Source organism: Ursus maritimus, unplaced genomic scaffold, assembly GCF_017311325.1.
Source record: "Ursus maritimus isolate PB19 unplaced genomic scaffold, ASM1731132v1 scaffold_21, whole genome shotgun sequence".
Classification (NCBI taxonomy): Eukaryota; Metazoa; Chordata; class Mammalia; order Carnivora; family Ursidae; genus Ursus; species Ursus maritimus.
Genome location: NW_024424564.1, coordinates 33,190,695 through 33,203,073, shown reverse-complemented (window position 1 = coordinate 33,203,073; position 12,379 = coordinate 33,190,695). Strand labels below are relative to the sequence as shown.

The 12,379-nt window shown below is 37.4% G+C and overlaps 1 protein-coding gene across 1 annotated transcript in view; it reads right to left on the bottom strand.

Annotated features, from left to right (window-relative positions):
* CFAP54 (cilia and flagella associated protein 54) overlaps positions 1–12,379 on the bottom strand; it is a 286,069-nt gene that overhangs the window by 213,117 nt on the left and 60,573 nt on the right. The window contains exons 17-18 of the mRNA XM_040637071.1: positions 2,672–2,758; positions 2,458–2,579 (exon numbers count right to left, since the gene is read on the bottom strand). Of these exons, the coding sequence (XP_040493005.1) occupies positions 2,458–2,579; positions 2,672–2,758 (209 nt within the window). The remainder of the gene's footprint in view (positions 1–2,457; positions 2,580–2,671; positions 2,759–12,379) is intronic.

Below are 12,379 nucleotides of genomic sequence, written 5' to 3'. Positions count from 1 at the left end.
AAACAAAAAGGAAAATCCCAGAGGTTTTATTCTCTCCAGGCTCTGAGAGCCCACAAGATTACTCCTGAGAGAAGCAGTTCTAAAAAAGAAAGGTAAGTTTTATTTGACATAGAAATAGGACTGAAGAATTAGTATCCTCCAAGCACTACACAGTAGCAAGCGGCCACAGAAGCATCTCTTGAGAAAATGGATCTGAACACACCCAAAGTCTTCCAACAAAGATCAGGCACCACTTGGCCTTGTCAGCTGAGGCTGTCCAACACCATCATCAAACTCCTTCATTCAAATGCTGAAATTCAATTATAATAAGGTTCTTCCATAATACTGCCAGGACAGACTTCCCAACCTTGAACATTAATAGCATCTGTCCACCCAAATCCTCAGACTTCCTCTCTGGTCTCACTTCTTACCCTCTTCTCTCAACAGCCCCCTCTCCCCTTTGTCATTTCATCTGTGCCTCTATGACACTGAATGACCTATAGGACCACAAGAACTCTATGACCCTTCTAGCTCCAGGAACTTTGTCATGTTTTCTCTCCCTATAAAGTCCTTTTCACCCTTTGTCTTCCTCTTTCTCTAGCTACACCTGCCTCTCTATCAGTATTCAACCTCATGATTCCATTTCTGGAAGTTTCTATATATTATCCACTGTTGGGTTAGGAACTCTTCTGCTGAATTCCCCCGGCATTCTTGCAGTTAAAGTATCTATGACAGTGACCCATAATTACCTACTTAATTGTCTACGTTCCCACCAACTGGATTTATCTTGAAGACAGGGACCACAAAAAAAAAAAAAAAAAGGCAATCCATCAATATTTGTTGAATAAAGGATTTTTGTTTGTTTGTTTCTATCCCCTCTACTCAGCATAATACCAGGTACACAATCCATGTACAATAAATATTTGCTGAATGGATCATAAGTACTCAAAAACATTTGTTGGATGAATGAAGTAATGGACAGATGATCAGAAAGTGCTACATATCAGAAATCTTAAATTCCAATATCCTGCTTTCTAACCTCAAACACCTATCCTTCCAGTTCTCTCAGACTCTGATTTTCTGGTCCCTGACCTCACAGACATGTCCAGTCTCTTGACATCCCCATGCTCACCTAGTCTTTGAATACCTGAAGGTATCACTTTCCTCACTACTCAATCTGCACCCCATTTTTATTAGGAACTTTTAACCCCACTTTCATTTGTAAAAATCTAGCCCTGTACAAATCTCTGCTGTCACAAATATTCTGCTGTCACAGCTTCTAAAAATACTACCCCAGGGAAATGCCATACCACCACGCAGATGGGGCCCAGTATAAATTCATGGTCTTCAACTTCAGCTAGAACTTTATGCTAGCCAGTCCTTCAACTTTGTTGTTGGCTCCCTAATCCATTCCTCATCCATTCCACTCCACTCTCTAACCATCTTCTCTCTCCTCAGTCCAACTGTCCACCCTTGCTCTCCATTATTGGCAGATATCCTTGCCTCCTACTTTATCAGATGATTGACATAGGAAGGCATAAACTCAACTCTCTGCTTCCACACCAATAGACCTACACAAATCTACATCAATCTGTTCCTCCTTCCCTTTTGTATCAGAGGATGAGGAGTCTGCCCTGTAGCCTATCCTCCACTAAAGATGAACCACTTTATCTGTGTTTTCAATCTCATCTCCTTCCCTCTTCTAATAGGACTGTGCTCTATTAACCCCTCTCATACCTTCAATTTCTCTCTTTTCTTCTGGCTCTTCATACGCCTTATATAAATCTGCAGAACTTTTTCTCTTAAACTCTTCTTAAACTCTGTGTCTTCTCCCTAGCTTTGACCTATTTCTTTCTTTCTCTTATCAGCTAAACTACTTGTAGCATTATTCTCTACTTCACCATGTGCCATTCACTTAGCCAATACCATCAAAGTTTTATGGGTAATACACATGGACAAAATTATTAAAAATCCTCCAGCTTGAAATGTGATTACCCTCAAGAATTTAAATTGTAAAATCAACATACAATGAATTGGTAAGAACACAGAACAATTTCCAGGCCAGAGTAAGATACAAATTAGCAATATCCATCTCAGAGAAGGTATCTGAGCCAATGGGCTTGAAGTATTTTAATTCCATAGCAAGGAATGCATTATGCTAGCATAGTGTCACTTAAGCTCTATGGTTTCCCTCATTTTTAATCCTTTTTTCTGATTTTATTTGGCTTCCAATATAAATTGACCCTACAGAGAGAGAAAAAAGAGAGAGGATCTCTCATTTCAGAAGAGTTCAGGACTGTTTATATAGGTTAGTTCCCTGCTCGGAATTGTTCTACTCAAAGAGAGGACTAGATATAGGGAACCTGAAAGTTCATAATCTACTGTTAAGGGCAACACATTATTTTTAGCAAAGTGAACTAAATCAATCATTTAACAAAGGTTATGTCAGGACTGAAAAAAGGAATGGCATGTTTTTACCATCAAAAAGTTGTGTGAAGATGTAGAGGCTGAATCTTTCTCAAATATTAGAAGAGCTTTCTGCATCAAGTAAATTGCTTTGGATAGCTTGTTCTTCCTTATTTTATTCAGTACACTCAATTCTGAAACAGAAAACAAACATTTTATCAAAAGAGAAACATGAAAACTATTTTTCAAAGTTTTCAGAAAAACAGTTTATCCCAATTTTAATTACCTGTAAAACAGTCAATGCTTCTGGGTTCTTTTAGCTTTTCTGGACCTTTGGTAGATGTATGTTTGCTAACAGTTGGAGTCTGCAAAACTGAAGAAGGAAGAGGAGACTGCCATTACAATTAGATTTGTGTCTAAGAAAGGAAATATTTTTTAAACATTAAAGGGTAACTATTTGTAAAATTATTGCTTCCTCTCATATATCAGCTTTTTTTCATTAACAGATAAAAATTCAAACAAATCTACTATAATGCAGTTTTATTGACAAATTCTTTTATTTGCTACAGTATGCCTGAGGACATGAAAAATATTTAAATTATAGATGGGGAGGGAAGATGGCAGAAGAGTAGGGGACCCTTGATTCGTCTGGTCCCTTGACCTTGAATTCAGCTAGATATCTATCAAATCATTCTTAACACCTGTGAATTCAACCTGAGATCTAAGAAAAGAATTGCTGCAATTCTACAAATAGAAAAGTGACCGCTTTTTGCAAGGTAGGAAGTGCAGAGAAGTGAATCTGAGGGGATATACCAGAAGATAAACCACGGTGGGAGGGAAACTCCATAAGCTGGCTACCAGAAAGTGATATAGCAATGGAATGCAAAATCGGAACTTTTAAAAGTCTGCTCCTGTGAGGAACATCCCTGCCTGAAATGTGCTCATGTGGTGAAGCGGGGCAGAATCCTAAGTGGGACGGTGTGGTCAGGGTCACAGAAAGAACAGGGGTGCCATAGTGTGGTAGAGTTCCCAGGCATTGGAGCAGGGAAGCTGGCTACAATTAGCAAGCCCTGGAGTGGGCTCTCAGCTAGGTGTTGCAATAAACCATGAACCGTGGCAAGATCGGGGACCACCTCTCCAATCAGGGGCCCAACAAAAGAAGCAACCCTCCTCCTTTCCAGGAGGAGAGGGTGCGAGTGCACATAGGATTGAGCAACTGCTCCCAGAGCAGGGGCCCAGCAAACACCAGAGCCCCGGTGAGACCCCACCCTCCTTCTCCTGGGGAAGATTGGTGCAGAGACCTGGCAGGCCAGAAAGGACTGGCATGATATATTCAGGGTCCTAAATGAGAAAAATATGCCACCAAGAATACTTTATCCAGCAAGGCTAGATAAAGAAGAGACAAAGAGCTTCCAGGACAAACAGAAACTGAAAGAATTTGTGATCACTGAACAAGCCCTGCAAGAAATATTAAAAGGGATCCTACAAGCGAAGAGAGCAGCCAAAAGTAACATAGACCAGAAAGGAACAGAGACAATATACAGAAACAGTGACTTTACAGGTAATATAATGGCACTATATTCATATCTTTCAACAGTTACTCTAAATGTAAATATGCTAAATGCTCCAATCAAAAGACACAGGGTATCAGACTGGATGAAAGCAAGACCCATCCATATGCTATCTGCAAGAGACTCATTTTAGACCCAAAGACACCTCCAGATTCAAAGTGAGGGGGTGGAGAATGATTTATCATATTAATAGACATCAAAAGAAAGCTGGAGTAGCAATCCTTATATCAGACAAATTAGATTTTAAACCAAAGACTATAGTAAGGGATAAAGAAGGACACTATATCATATTTAAAGGATCTATCCAACAAGAACATCTAACAATTATAAAAATTTATGCTCCTAACTTGGGAGTAGCCAATTATGTCAACCAATTAATAATAAAATTAAAGAAACACATTGATAATAACATAACAATAGTAGGGGACTTTAACACCCCACTCACACCAATGGACAGATCATCTAAGAGAAGATCAACAAGGAAAGAAGGGCTTTGAATGACACACTGGACCAGATGGACTTCACAGATATATATAGAACATTCCATCCTAAAGCAACAGAATAGACATTCTTCTCAAGTGCACATGGAACATTCTCCAGAATAGATCACATACTGGGTCACAAATCAGGTCTCAACCAGTACCAAAAGATTGGGATTATTCCCTGCATATTTTCAGACCACAATGCTTTGAAATTTGAACTGAATCACAAGAGGAAATTTGGAAGGAACTCAAATACTTGGAAGTTAAAGAGCATCCTACTAAAGAATGAATGGGTCAACCAGGAAATTAAAGAAGAATTTTAAAAATTCATGGAAACAAATGAAAATGAAAACACAACTGTTCAAAACCTTTGGGATGCAGCAAAGGCGGTCTTAAGAGAGAAGTACATAGTAATATAAGCCTTTCTCAAGAAACTAGAAAAGTCTCAAATATATAAACTAACCTTACACTTAAAGGAGCTGGAGGAAGAACAGCAAATAGAACCTAAACCAAGCAGGAGAAGAGAAATAATAAAGATTAGAGCAGAAACAGAAACAAAAAGAACAGTAGAACAGACCTACGAAACTAGAAGCTGGTTCTTTTAAAGAATTAATAAGATCGATAAGCCCCTGGCCAAACTTACCAAAAAGAAAAGAGAAAGGACCCAAATAAATAAAATCATAAATGAAAGAGGAGAGATCATGACCAACACCAAAGAAATACAAATAATTTTAAGATCATACTATGAGCAACTATATGCCAACAAATTAGACAATCTGGAAGAAATGGATGCATTCCTAGAAACTTATAAACTACCAAAACTGAAACAGGAAGAAATAGAAAACCTAAACAAACCCATAAATAACAAGGAAATTGAAGCAGTAATCAAAAATCTCCCATCAAACAAGAGTCCAGGGCCGGATGGCTTCATACGGGAATTCTACCAAACATTTAAAGAAGAACTAATACCTATTCTTCTGAAGCTGTTTCAAGATATAGAAATGGAAGGAAAACTTTGAAACTCATTCTATGAGGCCAGCATTACCTTGATTCCAAAACCAGACAAAGACTCCGCCAAAAAAGAGAATTACAGACCAATATCCTTGATGAACACGGATGACAAAATTCTCACCAAGATACTAGCCAATAGGATCCAAGAGTACTTTAAAAAGATTATTCACCACGACCAAGTGGCATTTATTCCTGGGCTGCAAGGGTGGTTCAACATCTGCAAATCAATCAACGTGATACATCACATTAATAAAAGAAAGGACAAGAGCCATATGATCCTCTCAATTAATGCAGAAAAAGCATTTGACAAAATTCAGCATCCTTTCTTGATCAAAACTCTCCACAGTGTAGGTATAGAGGGAACATACCTCAGTATCATAAAGGCCATCTAAGAAAAGCCCACAGCGAATATCATTCTCAATGGGGAAAAACTGAAAGCTTTTCCCCTAAGGTCAGGAACACGACAGGGATGCTCACTCTCACCACTGTTGTTCAACATAGTACTAGAAGTCCTAGCCTTAGCAATCAGACAACAAAAAGAAATAAAAGGCATTCGAACTGGCAGAGAAGAAGTCAAACTCTCACTCTTCTCAGATGACATGATATTTTATGTCGAAAACCTAAGAAACTCCACCCCAGAATTGCTAGAACTCATACAGGAATTCAGCAAAGTGGCAGGATATAAAATCAGTGCACATAAATCAGTTGCATTTCTATACGCTAACAATGAGACAGAAGAAAGAGAAATTAAGGAATTGATCCCATTTACAATTCCACCAAAAACCATAAGATACCTAGGAATAAACCTAACCAAAGAGGTAAAGGATCTGTACTCTAAAAACTACAGAACACTTATGAAAGAAATTGAGGAAGACACAAAGAAATGGAAAAACATTCCATGCTTACGGATTGGAAGAATAAATATTGTTAAAATGTCTACGCTACATAGAGCAATCTACACATTCAAGGCAATCCCTATCAAAATACCATTGACACTTTTCACAGAGCTGGAATAAATAATCCTACAATTTGTATGGAACCAGAAAAGACCCTGAATAGTCAGGGAATGTTGAAAAAGAAAACCAAAGCTGGTGGCATCACAATACCGGACCTCAAGCTCTATTACAAAGCTGTGATCATCAAGACAGTATGGTACTCGCACAAAAACAGACACATAGATGAATGGAACAGAATAGACAGCCAGAAATGGACTCTCAACTCTATGGTCAACTGATCTTCGACAAAGCAGGAAAGAATATCCAATGGAAAAAGGACAGTCTCGGGTGCCTGGGTGGCTGAGTTGATTACACATCTGCCTTCGGCTCAGGTCATGATATCAGGGTCTTGGGACCGAGTCCCACAACTGGCTCTCTGCTCACCAGGGAGTCTGCTTCTCCCTCTCACTCTCCATCTGTATTCTCTCTCTCTCTCAAATAAATAAATAAAATCTTTTTTTAAAAAAGAAAAAGGATAGTCTTTTCAAAAATGGTGTTGGGAAAATTGGACAGCCATGTGTAGAAAAATGAAACTGGACCATTTTCTTACACCATACACAAAAATAGACTCAAAATGGATGAAAGACCTAAATGTGAGACAGAAATCCGTCAAAATCCCAGAGGAGAACACAGGAAGCAACCTCTTCAACTTTGGCTACCGCAACTTCTTGCTAGACAAGTCTCCAAAGGCAAGGGAAACAAAGGCAAAAATGAACTATTGGGACTTCATTAAGATAAAAAGTTTCTGCACAGCAAAGGAAACAGTCAACGAAACTAAAAGGCAACCTACGTAATGGGAGAAGATACTTGCAAATGACATATCAGATAAAGGGCAAGTATCCAAGATCTATAAAGAACTTATCAATCTCAATACCCAAAAAACAAATAATCCAATCAAGAAAAGGGCAGAAGACATGAACAGACTTCTCCAAAAGAGATATACAAATGGCCAACAGACACATGAAAAAATGCTCCACATCACTTGGCATCAGGAAAATACAAATCAAAACCACAATGAGATACCACCTCACACTGGTCAGAATGGCTAAAATTAACAAGTAAGGAAACAACAGATCTGGCAAGGATGCGGAGAAAGGGGAACCCTCTTACACTGTTGGTGGGAATGCAAGCTGGAATGCCACTCTGGAAGACAGCATGGAGGTTCCTCAAGAAGTTAAAAATAGAGCTACCCTATGACCCAGCAATTGCACTACTAGGTATTTACCCCAAAGACACAAATGTAGTGATCCAAAGGAGCACCTGCACCCCAGTGTTTATAGCAACAATGTCCACAATAGCCAAACTGTGGAAAGAGCAGAGATGTCCATCAACAGAGGGGAATGGATAAAGAAGATGTGGTATATATATATATATACAATGGGATATTACTCAGCCATTAGAAAAGATGAATACTTGTCATTTACATCGACATGGATGGAACTTGGAGGGTATTATGCCGAGCGAAATAAGTCAATCAGAAAACGACAATTATCATATGGTTTCACTCATATGTGGAATATAAGATACTGCACAGAAGATCATATGGCAAGGGAGAGAAAACTGAATGGAAAGTAATCAGAGAGGAAGACAAACCATGAGAGACTCTTAACTATAGGAAACAAACCAAGGGTTGCTGGAGTAGAGGTGAGTGGGGGGATGGGGTAATTGGGTGATGGGCATTAAACAGGGCACGTGATGTGATGAGCACTGAGTGTTATATGCAACTGATGAATTATTGAACTCTGCATATGAAACTAAGGTTATACTATATGTTGACTAATTGAATTTAAATAAAATTTTTTAAAAATTAAGTTGTAAACATATTTGATTTTCTATCTCATCTTAAATAAAATCATCTTGAAAGCTTATAAATAGGATCCAACCTACTTTTGTTCACTTTCCCTTTTACAAACTTTTTCAAACTGCTTCATCCATGATCCCTGCAAGAGCTCAGAGTACCCCATGAAGACCTCCACTCTCCTCTTTCAACATTTTCAACTAACACACAAATTATTGCCAGTTGACTATGGATAGTGAGAGATCTTGGTGTACAGCTGGGATGGACCATAATGGTGGTCCAGGAAAGAGAAGATGATAGAGAAGAGAATAAAAGTATACTGGCCCAGGAAGATGGAGAATGTTGCACTGATTGTTGATTTTCCAGGTCTGGTCCTCAAGAGGCTTCGCAATATTTTGTTTCTGTCCTTGGAGGTATGCAAAGGTCCCTACGGTAACCTTACAATAAACCCCTTTCATTGAGGTTTAATTATTTGTGCTAATGCCACAGGATGATGATTGACTGACAAAAAAATACCAGCAGACAGCATTAAAGGATATAAAGTTTTTTTAATGGTGAAGAATAAGGGAATTTATCTGCATGGAGACAGCAACACAAAGCAGAAAGTAATGCATCATTCTCTCAGTACCTGGGGTATTATAAGTGCTAATTAACTGATAGCTCTCATGATTACGATCGTTGGAGATAAGGATGAAACTGCAAGAAAACTCTGAATGCCCAGTAGAGGTAAGCCATATTTAATACCACTCTCATCAACGTGCAACCACGGTAAAGTTCTCAAATAAGAATGGCAAAAGGGGCCCCTGGGTGGCTTAGTCGGTTAAGCGTCTGACTCTTGATTTCAGCTCAGGTCAAGATTTCAGGGTCATGAGTCGAGCCCTGTGTTAGGTTCTGCACTGTGCGTGGAGCGTGCTTAGGATTCTCTTTCTCCCTCTCCCTCTGCCCTTCCCCCCCTCGAAAATAAAAAATAAATGAAAAATTAAAAAATAACAAAAACAGTACTTACATAACATTAGTCTGGCAGCAGCATGCAAGAGTGAAGAAAGGTGGAAAAAAGTGAAGATCTGTGCTAGGGTGATAGTTCAATAAGCGGACAAAAACATCAAGGAGACCCAGAGATACAGCAAAGGAATAATAACTAATTCCATTTAAATTTGAGCTCAAGTCTACCATCAGTAGTGTCAAATAGTCTCTGATAAAAATTCAGAGGATCACTTGGCCTTCAAAGATTTATGGATTACAATTACAGAATGAACTAGTTAGTAACTCTATAAGTAAACGGACCCCACTTCACTACAGAAGATAATATAGTTACTAAATGAGAATTATAGACTAGTTTTCTTAAAGAAAACCTGACATATAAATGCCATTCACATTTGGAAATACATTTCCAATCCAAATATTTTAAAATCAAAGAATATTCAAGGTTATTATTCTACATAGCCTCAGTGAAAAACTATAAATGATGACACAGAGATATTTTCATTTTTATTTGCTTCCCTCTATAACCAGCAGGTCTTTTGAGAAACAGTCTTTGAAACAGTATAAATGTTGAATATAAAATGTAAAAGGATGAAAACTATAAAAGGGTAAAAGAATTTTAAAAAGGAAATTTTATATATATAAACAGAATGCAAATACAAACAAGTGGTCCTAAGTATATAGCAAATGGAAACATAACCATACAAAAAATAAAATTAATTCAAGTAAATTTGAACACAGCTCTTTAATGTGTGGTGTATTCTAAAGACATAATGAACTGCAAAGAAAGACTAAATTTATTTAGTAGGTTAATTGTTAATGGTGGTATTAGTTTAATAATTCTGAAAGTACTTTGTTAATATGGCAGGATAAAGCAAATGAGTTATTACATCGATATTGTTGGGAACCAGAGTTCTCAACACAAGAGAGGGTAAATACAAAAAATTTGAAATGTATAACTTTGGATTTTCAAAGTGTTGGGACTTTGAATTGGCAATATCAGAAAGAACTTGCAATATGTATATATGTATATATATACACACACGCATATAGTAAGTCTAGAACATTTAGTTGTGCAATGAACAAAAACATGCTCAAAGAAAAATGGGGACATATCAAAAAACACAGAATCCAGTTTGAGACCTCCCACTGGCAAAATGTGTGATTTTGAACATCAGAAGAACAATGACAGTAACTGACAGAACAAAGACAGTAACAAAATAGGGACAGTTCTTCTTTACAAAAGGAGGTCAGTAAATAAATTTAGCAGGAATAGTTTAATTAGAAAATCACTGTGCACAACCATTGTAATACTTAATTCTAGAAGGATCACCAATGGAAGCTAAAACCATTGAGTGAAAATCTACTGGGGAATAGGATATTTATTTCATCTCAAAGCGTCACTTGACATACCAATTATTTTTTCATTATAAAAAGGGAAAGATGCCTTTACAGTGGAGAGATCTTGTAGACATCAGCTTAACAAAACAAAAGCAGTTTGCCTCATCAATCATAGGAGAAATGAACAATATGTGCAGCTTAATGTGATACAATGGGATCTATACAACATCACCTATGTAATCAAGAAGAAACTACTAGGAAAATTCAGATTGTAGAATGCTCTAGAAACAGAGCCTCAAAAATGTGTCATAAAAGGAAAAAATGAGAGTTATTATTCTAGATAAAAGAAGAACAGGACAGAGATGTGATGTCAGCATCATGGCAGCATAAGACATCCCTCCCCTCTACCCACACTCAGTAATAAAAATTCAGCATCCATTCATTGCCCAAAAAAAAGTGCCTGAGAAAGAAGAGCAAAAGGGAAGATATCAAACTTTCTGATTTCACACTATACTACAAGGCTATAGTAATTAAAATAGTATGGTACTGGCATAAAAATAGACACACAGACTAACAGAACAGAATCAAGAGCCCAGAAACAAAACCAGACATATATGTCCAATTAATATTAGACAATGGAGTGAAGAATACTAAATGGGTAAAAGACAGGCTGTTTAATAAATGGTGTTATAAAAACAGAATATCCATATGCAGAAGAATGAAATTGGACCTGTCTTATACCACTCATAAAAACTAACTTTAAATGGATTAAAAATTTAAACATAAGAACTGAAACCATAAATCTCCTAGGAGAAAACAGAGAGAAAATGTTTCTTAACATTGGTCTTGGCAATTATTTTTTTTTTTTTGGATAAGACACAAGTAATAACAACAACACAAAACACAGTAAAAAGCACAATAACAACAACAACAAAATTAGTAAAATACGACTGCATCACATAAAAAAGCTCTGCACAACAAGAGAAATAACCAACAAAATGAAAAGGTACCCTACAAAAATGGAAGAAAATATTTGTAAATCATACATCTGATAAGGGTTAATATCCAAAATATTTAAAGAACTCAGACAACCCCAATAGTAAAAAACAAACAAACAAACAAACAAAAACTATGGAGAGAGGAACTGAATAGACATTTTTCCAAAGAAGACATACAAATGGCCACAGGTATATGAAAAGATGCTCAAAATCACTAATCATCAGGAAAATGCAGATCAAAACCACAAGTTACCATTTCACTTCTGTTAGAATAGCTATCATCAAAAAGACAAGAGATAACAAATGTTGGCAAGGATGTGGAACAAACAAACCTTGCACACTGTTGGTGGGAATGGAAATTGGTCAACCACTGTGGAAAACACTACGGAGGTTCATCAAACAATTAAAAGTAAGGGCGCCTGGGTGGCTCAGTTGGTTAAGCGTCTGACTCTTGATTTTGGCTCAGGTCATGATCTCAGGGTCCTGAGATCAAGCCCAGCATCTGACTCCACACTCAGTGGGGAATCTGCTTGAGATTCTCTCCCTGTGCCCCTCCCACTGCTCTCTCTTTCTTTCTATCTCTCGCCCCCTTTCCTCTGTAAAAATAAATAAATAAATATTGTTTGAAAAATTAAAAATAGAACTACTATACAATTCAGCAATCCCCCTCTGGGTGTATCTCCAAAGGAAATGAAAATAAGATCTCAAAGAGATATCTGCACTCCCATGTTCACTGCAGCATTATTCACAAGAGCCAAGATAATGTAAACAACCTAAGTATCTACCAATGAATGAATGTATAAAGAATAGGTGACGT